At 41.7% G+C, this 14546-nt stretch overlaps 1 protein-coding gene and 1 pseudogene across 1 annotated transcript in view; both read left to right on the top strand.

Annotated features, from left to right (window-relative positions):
* The window catches only part of LOC133491124 (uncharacterized), a 63772-nt gene extending 52377 nt beyond the window's left edge, over positions 1-11395 (top strand). Inside the window, exons 12-24 of the mRNA XM_061802024.1 lie at positions 95-196; positions 453-511; positions 1100-1247; positions 1321-1425; positions 1690-1842; positions 2640-2807; positions 2899-3072; positions 4319-4408; positions 4511-4594; positions 8337-8458; positions 8587-8695; positions 9059-9222; positions 9377-11395. Of these exons, the coding sequence (XP_061658008.1) occupies positions 95-196; positions 453-511; positions 1100-1247; positions 1321-1425; positions 1690-1842; positions 2640-2807; positions 2899-3072; positions 4319-4408; positions 4511-4594; positions 8337-8458; positions 8587-8695; positions 9059-9222; positions 9377-9524 (1626 nt within the window). The 3' untranslated portion in view covers positions 9525-11395. The remainder of the gene's footprint in view (positions 1-94; positions 197-452; positions 512-1099; positions 1248-1320; positions 1426-1689; positions 1843-2639; positions 2808-2898; positions 3073-4318; positions 4409-4510; positions 4595-8336; positions 8459-8586; positions 8696-9058; positions 9223-9376) is intronic.
* LOC133491290 (5S ribosomal RNA) lies at positions 3512-3620 on the top strand (annotated as a pseudogene).
* Positions 11396-14546: the final 3151 nt, after the last annotated feature.

Here is a 14546-nt window from a genome sequence, read left to right as displayed (position 1 = left end):
GCTCCCAAAAACACAAGTTGTACATCTGACACTCTACTTTAACCCGAATTTTATTTTTTCTTTTCTATGCGGACGTGATTCTTCTTTGCTCTAGGTGATATCAACCCACTACAACATGCGTTCTGCCACACTGGGGGGCCTCAGTAGAAAAGACTTTATTGAGGAATTGACCTTACAGTTGGATAACTGTCAGAAGGTGGGCCTCCTCAGTCAGAATATGCAATATGTCAACAATCGCAATGGTTACAAGCATTTGTTTCTAATATTTTGAACCTTTAAGGGGACCAAAATATTGAATGTTTTTTTTCTCAATTTGTAGATTTTTTATGAATTTTTATTGCGTAAACTGTCCGATTAAATTAATTTATAAACACTTTGCAGGAATTTGGTAAATATGACATCTGTATGTGAGCAAAAATAGATTATTTACATGCAGTCTATGTCCTCTTCAGCGTAACCAGTTTCTGGAGGCCGAGAGTGTGGAAATGGAAAAAGAGAGAAACCAGATCAGGTGACCTCATCTTCATAAATCTCATCCTGCAGTCTCTAGACGAGAGTATCGCTGTATTTCACATACATCTTTCTCATATTTTGTTTTATATTTACAGTACGTTGTATTAACCGTCAGGCTCATGTGCTTTCACATTGCAGTCAAACTTTGATGTATGAGTTTAATTCACTCCATGACTATGTTCAGAACTCATTTGAGTCACACGCCAAATCAATTTTTACCTTTGAAATGCTATTACAGTAATTGGATTCGGTGCATCCTCTGCGATAAAACTAGGAGTGAAATAAATGTATTGTGAAATGTAAAATAATAAAACAGTAAAAAGAAAAATGTACATAAATGAACTGTTTTTATAAACTACAATTAAGATGAAAGTCACACAAACACTCAGAAGCTGTGGGGTCTAGTGGTGACAGACCCGTTTCCCCATTGAAATGAACCCCACCAAACTGGCAAAGGCTAAAATTCACCTGCACTTGGCAGGGTTACAAATGTTCATGTCAAGCCCTCCTCGCAACATCAAGCAAAAGCAAACAGTCACTCGAAAAACATGTAAGTTGGGGCACTTATCTTGTTCTATGGCTTCAGGTTTGAAATGAGGAGCCTATTGGTGAACAACGAAGACCTGCTGAGGACCAACACTCAGCTGTCCAATGAGATGAAGAGAATGAGAGAGCAAATGATCGAGATGGAGAGAACAAATCAGAACTTGGCAGAGAAGCAGAGAGAGATGGAGGTACAAATTGGATATGTGACAACTGCAGTGACTGACAGACAACTGTAGTGACTTGACTGATCATCGTGTGCAGATTGAGGTGAAGCAGGCCCGTGACATGATGGTGGAGGCCAACACTCAGGAGTACGCCTTCGGTTTCCTCCAGCAGTCTCTTAAAAACAAGATCCAGGATGCGGAGGTATGCGATGACAACAACATAGTGAACTACTCTTGAAACCCGTTGAATCCATCAGCATATGTTAGAATCCAAAGTAGAAGCTAACAAAAAAATGCAGAACTAATGGACATGAAATATAATAAGTATTTTTATACTGTATTTGCATTGTTTTTCAATTAACAGTTGTGTGTGTGTGTGTGTGTGTGTGTGTGTGTGTGTGTGTGTGTGTGTGTGTGTGTGTGTGCGTGGATGTGCGTGTGCGTGTGCGTGTGTCTATGCATGTAGGACTCCCTTGAGAAGCAGACGCTGCACTCTCAGAATCTGGCAGAGAAGTTATGGCTGGCAGAGAGACAGCTGGAGGAGCTGGAGGTGGACAAGGACAGCAAAAGCAAGAAGACCTCTGAACTCAGCGACACTGTCCTAAGACTGGAGACAGAGGTGCAGTAATACAGAGTAATACGCACTTTCAGAGGCTGTGTCAGGCATTTTCTCCTTCTTTATCTCAATATCAAGTGGCTCTTCAAGACAACACACAGATGTACAATTTGATTGCTGTTATATATATATATATATATATATATATATATATATATATATGTGTGTGTGGTGTGTGTGTGTGTGTGTGTGTGTGTGTGTGTGTGTGTGTGTGTGTGTGTGTTGTGTGTGTGGTGTGTGTGTGGTGTGTGTGTGTGTGTGTAAAAACAGATGCTAAATTCACTTCCCTTAAAAAGTGTGCATGGGGATAAATTTTACTGAGCCAAAGTTCCCTCCAAATTAATTGAGCAATACCCACGAATAGCATATTGTATCGTAATGTGAAAAAATGTCTCCTAGAGTCTATATTTGAATGGCAATCCGAGACCTGTTTCTGGTACAGTTCTGAGGACCCGGGTTCAATCCCAGCCCTTCTCGTGTGGAGACTACTTGTTCTCCCAGTGCCTGTGTGGGTTTTCTCCGGGCACTTTGGTTTCCTCCAACATCCAAAAATCATGCAACATTAATTGGACACTAAATTGCCCCTAGGTGTGATTGTGAGTGTGGCTGTTTGTCTCTATGTGGCCTGCGATTGGCTGGCAACCAGTTCAGGGTATACCCTGCCTTCTGCCCGTTGACAGCTGGGAGGGGCTCCAGCACTCCTGCGACCTTTGTGAGGATAAGCGACTAGGAAAATGGATGCATGGATGATCATTGACTTTACTAGCAGTGTGTGACATTCAGATCTGTTGTGTCTCCAGCTGGCCGACGCCTTGCAGATGTCCTCGCAGTCTTCTGCAGAGTTTAACCTTCAGCAGAAATTGCGTCAGGATGCGCAGCTGAGGATGGAGGAGCTGGAGGAGACTCTGCTGGAGAAGGATCAGGAACTTCAGAGACATCAGGCACTCATCATCAGACTGCAGGGAGATGTGAGTCCCCCCGTGCAAAAAAACTGGACCTCACAAGAGCTGCAGTCATTTTTGCGTGCAATAATGTGGTACCTGTGTGATTGCGACGCAGGTGTCCGGTAAGCTGATAGACAAGGAGCAAACGTTGGAGGAGGAGATCCAGCTGAGAGAGAGACTCCAGCTCCAGTGCAAGCAGGCGGAGAGGACCGTGGATGACCTCCAAATGGAGCTGCAGACCACCATCCAGGCCAAAGACGACCTGGCCAAACAACTCAAGCAGGCTCAGGTATCCTCTGCTTTATATCAAGCAAGGGGAAAAAAGTGTTTATTCAGATGAGTGTCCTCTATTATGTCTCATTGTTGTGTTGTGTTGGCTTTTTGAGTTGTTAATTATTTCAACATAACCAACAATAAAACAATGAACAAATATCGCAGGAGGGGGTGTTAACAAAAATGAGACCAAGTAAAATCATTTTAAAGCGTTTGATTATTTAAGCTATAATCTGTGCAATTTATTTGGGGAAAAAATGAAAGGGGAAGAAAAAAATGATTGTAATGTGGTTGCAGAACTGCACACTCACTCATAGACGGGAATTTGACCGTGTTAAGAATTAAGCAATTGCATTCAAAGTCATGCTAACTTGGGTTAGCACACAGCTGCCACCATTTCAGGTTTCTCTGATTAATGGCAAATAAATTAAGGGGAGTGTGTATGTACACACCTGGCTTATGGCCATGCTACCCTGAGAATGCCCGATCTCGGAAGCTAAGCGGGTTTGGCCCTGGTTAGTACTTGGATGGGAGACCGCCTGGGAATAGCAGGTGCTGTAAGCTTCTCTCCCCGGCTAAAGTGCAGAGGGGTTGCGTCAGGAAGGGCATCCCGCGTAAAACTGTGCCAAACAAATGTGCGTTAATCTGAGACGACACACTGTGGTGACCCATAACGTGACGAGCCGAAAAGAAGAAGAAGTCTATGTACACACCTCCTCAGGACTCAAATAAATACTCCTCAAATGTCAAAATACTGTTGGTGGAATAGATGACAGAAATGGGAAATTGTTAGTTTTTGTAAATACTGTTGAATGGAGAAAAAAGGGCTGCAAAAAATTGGGTGCTTTTCTTCATCCAGGGTAAAATGGCGGGTGCTTGAGCACCATTCAAGGTCTATGAGCACATGTGCCTTCCAGAATATTCATTCTTGCACTTTTTTTTTTGTGTAAGTTGCATGTGAACAATTTACCCTGCTGTTTCACGCCATAACTGGACTTTCTATTTACAACACCGAGATGTCCACTTTAATTAATCATTTATGCATAGCAACAGTTTGAGGGTTAATGGGGTATTAATTATGCAAATCCTGTTTAGCAATCAATGTGCAAATTCCATAATCCCAAAAACGCATCATGTTGCTATTTTTTAAGGTACTAAATCTGTCCCATTTCTATGTAAACTCAGTGTGTTTCGCTGATAAATTTGTGTCATGAACACGACACGGGGAAAAAATTGACTTAATATTTATTTCTTACTCTTAGGAGAAAATGATTGACCTTGAGTCTGATGTGGAGGAGCTGCACGATAGTGAGCAGAGATGGGCCGCCAAGCACAAGAGAAATATCGAACAGGTACACAAACCGGACACATGGAAAGAGTTCTCTTTTTATTATTTTGAATTTGACGTGGCTTTTGCCATTCTCATAAATATTGACATCCTCTTCATGTTCAAGACTGAGCAGCTGCAGATGAAGCTCATCCAGGAGAAAGATCTGAACGACCAACTTGAAACTGAGAAGGCCATCATGGAGAGACAGGTGTGTGTGCATGTAGGTGTGCGTGTGCGTGTGTGTGTGCGTGTGCGTGTGCATGTGGGACTTGCACACACGTCAACTAAGATTTACTTTCACACTTGGTTGGCAGCCACTGTCTGCATACAAGAAATGTCAATTTTATGTACATGTACTGTAATAAATACCCTTTATGGAGAAACACACTTTTGTACTTGCATCTCAACTTGTTGGACTAGCCACTAAACAAACATGCAAATAAACTGGAGTCCAGCACACATTAGTTATTTTCCCTTTAAAAACACATGTAATTCTTTTAAACAAGACTGATAAATTCTTTTAAAGTTTATCAAGATTCTGAGTAACAGTGAGTCTTGAAAAAGCATTTTTTTTTTACAAACAGTCTGTATAAGTTTAGAATCTGCCCTCGATCCGTCTGAGGTTAATTTCGCGGTATTTTTTATTTGAAACAATATTTATCGATATTACACATGCAGCCCTATGGGGGCACAAACCAGTGCAATCTGTAGGCCGGTCCCAAGCCCGGATAAATGCAGAGGGTTGCGTCAGGAAGGGCATCCGGCGTAAAAAACTGTGCCAAACAAATATGAGCGTTCATCTAAAGATCCATACCGGATCGGCGTGGCCGGGTTAACAATGCCCGCCCCCGGCACTGCTAACCTGCAGGGCGTCGGTGGAAATTCAGCTACTGTGGGTCGAAGACAAAGAAGAGGAGGAAAACGGATCCACCGTCAGAAGAAAAAGAGGAATGCACAGAGCCTACAACTGAGTGTAGGGACTTTGACTGTTGGACTATGACAGGAAAAGCACAGGAGTTGGTTGACATGATGATTAGGAGACAAGGTCAATGTACTGTGCATCCAAGAGAGCAGGTGAAGGTAGTAAGGCTAGAAGTTGGGAGCAGGTTTTAAATTATTCTACCACGGAGTAGATGGAAGAGAAATGGAGTAGGGGTTATTTTAAAGGAAGAGCTGGCTAAGAATGTCTGGAGGTGAAAAGAATATCAGATCGAGTGATGAGACTAAAATTTGAAATTGAGGGTGTTATGTATAATGTGGTTAGCGGCTATGCACCACAGGTAGGATGTGACCTAGAGTTGAAAAAAAATTCTGGAAGGAACTAGATGAAGTAGTTCTGAGCATCCCAGACAGCGAGAGAGTTGTGATTGGTGCATATTGTAATGGACATATTGGTAAAGGAAACAGGGGCGATGAAGAAGTGATGGGTAAGTCCGGCATCCAGGGAAAGGAACTTTGAAGGGCAGATGGTGGTGGACTTGCAAAAAGGATGGAGAGGCTGTAGATGAACACTTTATTTCCAGAGAGGGAGGAAACACATAGTGGACCTACAAGAGCGGAGTAGGAGGTAACCACGCAGGTAGAATATATTTTGTGCAGACGATGTAATCTGAAGGAGGTTACTGACTGTAAAGTAGTGATAGGGGAGAGTGGTAGCTCGACAAGCCATAGGATGGTGGTAGTGTGTAGGATGACTCTGGTGGTGGGTAGGAAGATTAAGAAGACAAAGGTAGAGCAGAGAACCATGTGGTGGAAGATAAGAGAAAGGAAGAATGTTGTGCGGACTTCCGGAAAGAGGTGAGACAGGCTCTCGATGGACAACCGAAGCTCCCGGAAGATGGACGAGACAGCCAAGGTGATCAGAGAGACAGGCAGGGGAGTACTTGGTGTGTTCATCTGGTAGGAAAGGGGAGGAAGGAGGACTTGGGTGAACCCCAAAATACAGGGAGTAAATACAAGAAAGAGATTAGCGAGGAAGAAGGGGATTACTGAGAGGACTGAGGAGAGGCGAAAGGAGTAGAGAGTACATCGCGATGAGAGTAGGGCAAAAGGTAGAGGTGGCAAAGGCTAAACAAGAGGCATGATGAAGATTGTACACCAGGTTGGACACGAAAGAAGGAGAAAAGGATCTCTACAGGTTGGCCAGACAGAGGGATAGAGATGGGAAAGGATGTGCAGCAGGTCAGGGTGATTAAGGATAGAGATGGAAATGTGTTGACTGGTGCCGTAGTGTACTAAATAGATGGAAAGAATACTTTGAGAAGTTGATGAATGAAGAAAAATGAAAGAGAAGGAAGAGTTGAAGAGGCAAGAGTGAAGAACCAGGAAGTGGCAATGATTACTAAGGGGGAAGTCAGAAAGGCACTAAAAAGATGAAAATGGAAAGGCAGTTGGTCCTGATGGACATACCGGTAGAGGTATGGAAGCAATTTGGAGAGATGGCTGTGGAGTTTTTGAACAAACTTATTCAACAGAATACTAGCGGGGCGAAAAGATGCCTGAAGAATGAGGAAAAGTGTTCTAGTTCCCATTTTTAAGAACAAAGGGGATGTTCAGAGCTGTGGGAAACTATAGAGGAAATAAGTGATGAGCCACACAATGAAGTTATGGGAAAGAGTAGTGGAGGCTAGACTCAGGACAGAAGTTAAGTATCTGCGAGCAACAGTTATGGTTTCATGCCTAGAGAAGAAAGAGTACCACAGATGCATTATTTGCCTTGAGGATGCTCGGGAAAAGTACAGAGAAGGATCAGAAGGAGCTACATTGCGTCTTTGTGGCCTAGAGAAAAGCCTATGACAGAGTTGAGTACAAGAGAGAGGAACTGTGGGTACTGCATGCGTAAGTCTGGGTGGCAGAGAAGTATGTTAAAATAGTACAGGACATGTATGATGGCAGCAGAACAATGGTGAGGGGTGCCTTAGGTGTGACAGAGGAATTTAAGGTGGAGGTGGGACTGCATCAGGGATCAGCTCTGAGCCCCCTTGCTATTTGCAGTGGTAATGGATAGGGTGACAGATGAGGTTAGACTGGAATCCCTTGGACCATGATGTTCGCAGATGATATTGTCATATGCAGTGAAAGCAGGAGCATGCAGAGGAGGACCAATTGGAAAGATGGAGACATGCACTGGAAAGGAGAGGAATGAAGATTAGCCGAATGTAAAAAAGAATATATTTGCGTGAATTGAGAAAAGTGGAGGGGAGGAAGAGTGAGGCACAGGGAGAAGAGATAGCGAGGGTGGATGACTTCAAATAATGGGGTCAACAATCCAGAGCAATGAGTGAGATGTGGTAAGGAAACGGAAGAAAACGTGCCACGGCAGGTTGGAACAGCTGGCGGAAAAGGGGTTCTGGTGTGTTATGTGGACAGAAGAGTGTTGCTAGGATGGAAGGGCAAAGTTTACAAAAGAGTGGTGAGGCCGGCCAAGCTGTACGGATTGGAGACGGTGGCACTGAAGAAAACAACAGGAATCTGAACTGGAGGTGGCAGAAGCAGAAATGAAGATGTTGGAGGTTCCGATTGGAAACAGGTGGATAGGATTAGAAATGAGCTCATTAGAGGGACAGCCAAAGCTGGAATGTTTTGGAGACAAGATTCGAGAGAGCAGACTTCGATGGTTTTGGACATGTTCAGAGGCGACCGACGACAGTAGCGCCATATATGGTAGAAGGATGCTGAGGATGGGAGCTCCCAGGCAAAAGAGCGAGAGGGGATAAGGACCAAAGAGAAGGTTTATGGATGTGGTGAGGGAAGACATGAGGGCAGTTGGGGTTAGAGAGAAGATGCAGGAGATAGGTAACCCGATGGCACAAGATGACACGCATGTGGCGCCCCCTAACGGGACAAGCGGAAAGGAAAAGAAGAAGAAGAAGAATTATCGATATTACACGTTAAGTGAGTTTAGATTACTTGTATTAGTGAAAACTTTGTGTGTGGTGTTGTGTCTGAAGTATCGGGACACTGCGTGTGGGAGAGAGACGAAACTTCAGAGCAGCAAACCTTTAGAGGACGTCATCTCCAAGACGGAGAGCCGTGTCAAAGAGCTGGAAAACCTTCTGAGAACTGAGGAGAGGTACTGTATACCCCCCCCCCAAAAAAAAAAAAAAAAAAAAAAAAAAAAATGCACACATCTGTTGCCCTCTTTGAGACGACAATATAAAGAAGAGCATTACTTGAAAATGGCTGATGTTATTCATGCAGGAACAAAGCCGTTCTTTCGAACACAATCGGTAAACTGGAGAGGAAGATCAACGAGCTGAACGATCAGATGGAGGAAGAGCACAGGATAGCTGCTGAGCAGAAAGACTTGGTAAAACACGCACCATGCACTCATAAAGTTCATGTTGACAGTGTTCTTGAATATAAGTTAACAGATGGGACAAATATGGATATATGTATATTGGTCTATATATTCACTTCATTGCAGCCATCTTCGCTAATACCTCTTGAAAAGGTAACAAAACTATATAAAACACCTCCTTATTGCTGCTGTTGAACACCATTGCAAAAAAAATAACACCTCCATTGTGCAGTATGATACAATCATGACATATTCTCTCTCACAAATTGCGCTTATGTTAGATCGCAATATATTGTGGCTTTGCCATTCCTAGTTAAGACTACGCACTCTGTTTTCTGGATATGTACTCAATTTCTGCGATTGGTCGCGCAGATGGCGCAGAGAATCCGCTCGCTGAAGCGTCAGCTGAACGAGGCCGAGGAGGAGGCGAGCAGGAGAGACGCTCAACTCCGTCACACTCAACGGGAGCTGGCCGAGGAGCGGGAGTCCAACGGGCGCCTTCAGAGGCAGCTGCTCGACCAACACTTGCAAACAAAGTACGATCCAGTTTCAACTCATTTTGCATTTTGGTGCCTACATAATTACTTTATCTTGAAGTGTGAAAATCATATATTATATGGAGGAATCGAAGTTAGTGTAAGTGAATCTTTTCAAGGCTATTTTGGAAATGTCATTGTTGTCTCCGTTTAGGCGTAAGGAGACTCTGACAATCCGGCAGACTCTTGATAACCTGCGGCTGGACCTCAGCATTGATGATGAAGATGAACTCCTGCCTCAAAAAAAAGAAGTGAAAGAGGAGAAAGTGCCGGAGCAGATCAGTAAGGTCACTGAGGTTTAGAAATCCATCGTCACTTTGTCAGAAAGGAGGAAGAAGGATCCCGATAGGCCTGCACGACCAGCAGCTTTCGACGTGTATCACAATCACAACATAGTTCCATGGGATCGAGTTTAGTTGTGTTCTTGGGGGCCAAATTCTATGCCACATCTTTGCGAGCATTTGTGCGCGTTTCTTATCAGTCTAAAAGACAAAACAGCACAGATATTTTGTCCATACGTATTAGCATTATTTGGAAACATGCTTCAACTCTACCACAGCATGTGTGACCTTCTTACTGACTAGTACCTGAGAAACAAATTGTTTCTAACTTATGAATAATGCCAGGTCTTCAAAATATTGAATATCTCTTGAAAATATATATATCAGTAATAACTAGATAATCTTGGACAAAATTAAACTTCATTAGGTAACGTTGCATCACAAACTCTGCCTTTAACGAAGACAACTGTCATTTAATAGTAGCAGTTTTGCATTGGTCTTAATTTGTGGTCGACTCTTCTAATGGTGACAAACTGAGCAGAGCTGATTAATCCCCCACCAACACACCCACCCCCACCCCATGCAGTTCTTTGAAATTATTACATTGTGCAAGCATCCCTAATGTGATCTGCCAGTGAGTGTGGCATCAATTTTACCCCCCAAGTATGAACAGATTATATCCGTCAAAAAGATATTTATGTTATTTAGCGCTACATTTGCGTGTTTAAGTTGACTTGCGAGGTTAATTAACAGGGAAGGGAACGTGTGTACAAATAAGTACCGACGCAATAATATTCTTAGAACTTCAAAAGAATTTGTCTAATATATTTATTACTGTTCTGATTGCCAAACTCACTGTTCAGTTTTAAATGTGCCTTAACAAGTACAAACTCGCTATTAAATTTTTTTAAGGAGGTGTTTTATACTTCATGCCGTTGTACAGAAAGGTTATCAAATTCGAGAATAATTAGGGTTTATTTTACCAGGTTTTGCGATCATTTATGCATAAAAATAATGGGTTCAGTATAAAAATGATTCATTTTGATTTTATGGAGGTTTGCAGACAATCTTTAAGGAGGGTTTTTCATGTTAAAATGTGTTTTTATTTTTATTTTTTGGCAGGGGGGGGGTCATTATGATTTTACTGTTTGTTACTATATTAAAGGGAAATGACAAAACTGTGTAAAAGTGCAGAGCGTGGGAGTCACAACAACTTTTGCAAATGTATTTAAATTAATAAACGAAGTTGCGTTGCTAATCACTGAGTGGGCAAAACAGGTTTGTCAAGAATGAAAAATATACTTCTAAAGCTCCGTCTCTAGAATTTAGGCTGGTATATACTACTGAATGAAAAAAAAATGTTAATGAGCCTGATGTGCTCATTGTTTTTTTTTTCAACATCCACACTGTAACCCGAAGTTTTAAAATGCAATTAATGTGGAAAAAATAAATACTAGGCCTGCATAAATTGAATCTTGGAAAAATTAGGCTTCTTTTATTTTGGTCTTCACAATCGCATTTGGTGTTCTTTGATACTTCATCTCAGTGCCTCTTTTGGTCTCAGAGAATAAATGAGCTATTTTATATATACAGTATAAAGTTTATTGTAAGGCTAATATTCAGATAAAGCAAGGATTATACCATCTAGTTTGTTTACATTTGTTGGTGTATTTACTTTCTGTGCTGTTTGGAGTCAAATTTGATTTATTCCCTTGCTGACTTGTCTTATTGCTGTTCTTTCTGTGTTCAAGAAAAGAAGCTACAATAATTATTTCCAACAAATTAAAAGATCCTGTAGTTTATTTTCCATTTCATTAAACATTTGTACTAGTTATGCTGCTCATCTTAGATATTTATTGTTGTTTTTCCCACATTCCCTGTCTTTGGTGAGACATTTCCTGAATAAATTCTTCTCCAAAGCAAAATGTTGTGGTAATCTGCGCATGAAAAAAAAGATGGTTCATCTTATCATCTGATTTGAGATCCACAGTGCGAAAAGTCTAATTTGCTATCATGCAAATAAGTTACAAAGTTTAACATAAAACAATGCAGTTCAAAGAATGGAGTTGCTCAAGAAAATAAAACTGCAATACGTCCTGTGTCCGGAAGGTGTCAGGACAGGTAAGTCGTTATTGCAAGGCCGATGAGTGTTGAACCCTAACCTGTCCCAAGCAGAATTTCATTCGAGGCCCCGCCTCCCAACGTGTTACGTCACACAGCTTTGTATCGTGTGACTTTCATGCATTCATAACCTATATATAGCGGGATGAATAGTCCATCCATCCATTTTCAACACCATTGAGTAATGTGGCAAGTATTTCGCCTACGCTACTCTTATATTAATTGAGCAATAAGATGCTGTGGCCTCTTTTCACTTCAATGAAATGGAAATTAATGTATTTGGTCATACCTCAATCAGTCCTACTTTTCGTCTTAATACGTGAAAAAGTTGAGTACTATTTACTTGTCCTTCATCTGTGGATATTTTCAAGTTGAGCTATGAACTTCAATTGCATTTACTGTATCAACCTTCAGGTTTGTGCAGTTTTCCTGCTACTTTCTGCACCACAGAAGCCAAACACTCCATGTGTGTGGTCAAACAGGTTCTACCGGCTGTGGGACAACCAAAAGATAACACACTGCTTATGACTGGAAATGATTATTTTAAAACTGAAGAGTTGTTAGTGTAGTTTCAAAATAAAAGCACACACAGGTTAAAACAGATTTATTTGCAACACCAAATGCATCACAATCATTTCATTCTCAATAGCTTCAAACATGCTGCCTGGCGCTGCCACAAAACCTAAAAAGAAAATAAGAGATAGAAATCACGCACAGTCATCAAACAACACATTTACAAACTGCAGTTGTCTGAGAAATTTCACACAAAGAGGAGTCCCAAAAATAAAAGCTCGTCGAGGTACTTTGATTATTGGTATTATGATCTTTTGAATTCTGGCACACACACACGTCATCCTCTCGTTCTCCATAACGATTACAACATCAACATATCAAGAAGCTCACACACTTGACGGAAAACCAGAGAGAAGACTCGGTGACAGGCACAAATGACTCCTCAAACGTTGTAAACTTTTAAGAGGTTATTTAACCTACACTTGAGATTGAGTCCTATGGAAAACATGCATCAAGAGGAGCATCAGTCAAGACAGGAAGTCCAGTGAAAAAACTGGGAAGAACCTAATAAGCAATATGGAGGCTTGGGTACATCGGATTTACTTGGGAAGACGCCGTGAGGTGGAAATTGTGAGCACTGACATGCACGAGAAAGTACAACGAAAGAAAAGCTGTCGCTAAAATTGCAGTAGTTCATGTTTTCATTCGAGAGACTCATTCATCTTTTCTACCAGTATTGGTGATGGAGAAGAACCGGGGGAAGTTCTACTAGTGGTTGAATAAAACCAAACTTCAGGGGGGATAAAAGTTAGCGAAATAAAATACAAGCGCAGCTCTACTTCCTTCTCAAATTGGGTGGCAAACATTGGGAAATTACCAATTTGGAAACTCGAGCACCTGAGGAAAATCAATGCAAGTGGAATAAAGGTTTAGTTGGTACTGGATATGTAAAGGAGCCACCTCTTGCTTCCAGAATGCACTTATCCACCAATTTTTGCAAAGGCGCTCATTCGGGTCGCAGGCGAGCTGGATACGAACAACCACCCGCACTCACTTTGGCACCATTTTCACGTGTTCGTGTTTTCATTCGAGAGACTCATTCATCTTTTCTACCAGTATTGGTGATGGAGAAGAACCGGGGGAAGTTCTACTAGTGGTTGAATAAAACCAAACTTCAGGGGGGATAAAAGTTCGCGAAATAAAATACAAGCGCAGCTCTACTTCCTTCTCAAATTGGGTGGCAAACATTGGGAAATTACCAATTTGGAAACTCGAGCACCTGAGGAAAATCAATGCAAGTGGAATAAAGGTTTAGTTGGTACTGGATATGTAAAGGAGCCACCTCTTGCTTCCAGAATGCACTTATCCACCAATTTTTGCAAAGGCGCTCATTCGGGTCGCAGGCGAGCTGGATACGAACAACCACCCGCACTCACTTTGGCACCATTTTCACGTGTTCGGTGGCATGTCAGGGGGTGGGGGGGTGCAAACGGGTTTAGGTGAGCATTCAAATAGAAATTAAAAATGGATGGACAGAAATGCAAAGGCTATTCAAATCTCGATAGATAAATATTTACTTCATAAGATGCAACTCCGGTGGCCAACTGGTTATCACATCTGCTTCACAGTTCTGAGGACTCGATTTCAAATCTGGCCCTCCCCATGTGGAGTTTTCATGTTCTTCCAGTGCCTGTGTGGGTTTTCTCTGGGTACACCAGGTTCCTCACACATTCCAAAAACATGCATGGTACAGTAAACGGATGGAAGGATGAAGATGTAACACTGCTTATTATGACTCAATCCAATTTGGGGTGAAGTAAAGATGAGACAAGATGTGAAGTAGAACCAAAATAAGCAGATTTTCAAAAAACATAATTCCGTCTACTAAAGTTTAGGCCGGGACCACATTTTGAGTTTTATATGGCACTCGGATCAGATGTTTTGCACACATGTGCATACACACACACACACACACACACACACACAAAATCTGAAAGTAGTTTTTATATGAGATTAAGTTTATGTGAAAACAAATGCTTTTCTTTGTGACTTTTTTTTATTATAATTATCATCATTTGGATTTGGCACATTGGCAGATTAAAGGTGACAAAGTGGAGCCAAAGCTTAAGGGCACATAAACCTTTTGAATGGATCCGTCGTTCACAATACAAAAACCACCATTCTCTGTATTCTCTTACACAGAACTTATTTTGTACTATTACTACTAAAGGGCAGCAGAACTTGTGATCATTAAGCAGTGACATACACGATACACACTGTGGACTCTTTTGGCTGCTGTTTGAATTCAACAGCCCAACAAATACATATTTGGGGAAAGAAATAAATACACACATAGCCAGAAGCCGATTCACAATTCTTGTACAAAACAAACACTTCAACACACATTCC

This window comes from Syngnathoides biaculeatus, chromosome 17, assembly GCF_019802595.1.
Source record: "Syngnathoides biaculeatus isolate LvHL_M chromosome 17, ASM1980259v1, whole genome shotgun sequence".
In the NCBI taxonomy this organism is placed as follows: domain Eukaryota; kingdom Metazoa; phylum Chordata; class Actinopteri; order Syngnathiformes; family Syngnathidae; genus Syngnathoides; species Syngnathoides biaculeatus.
This window is presented reverse-complemented; position numbering and strand designations above follow the sequence as displayed.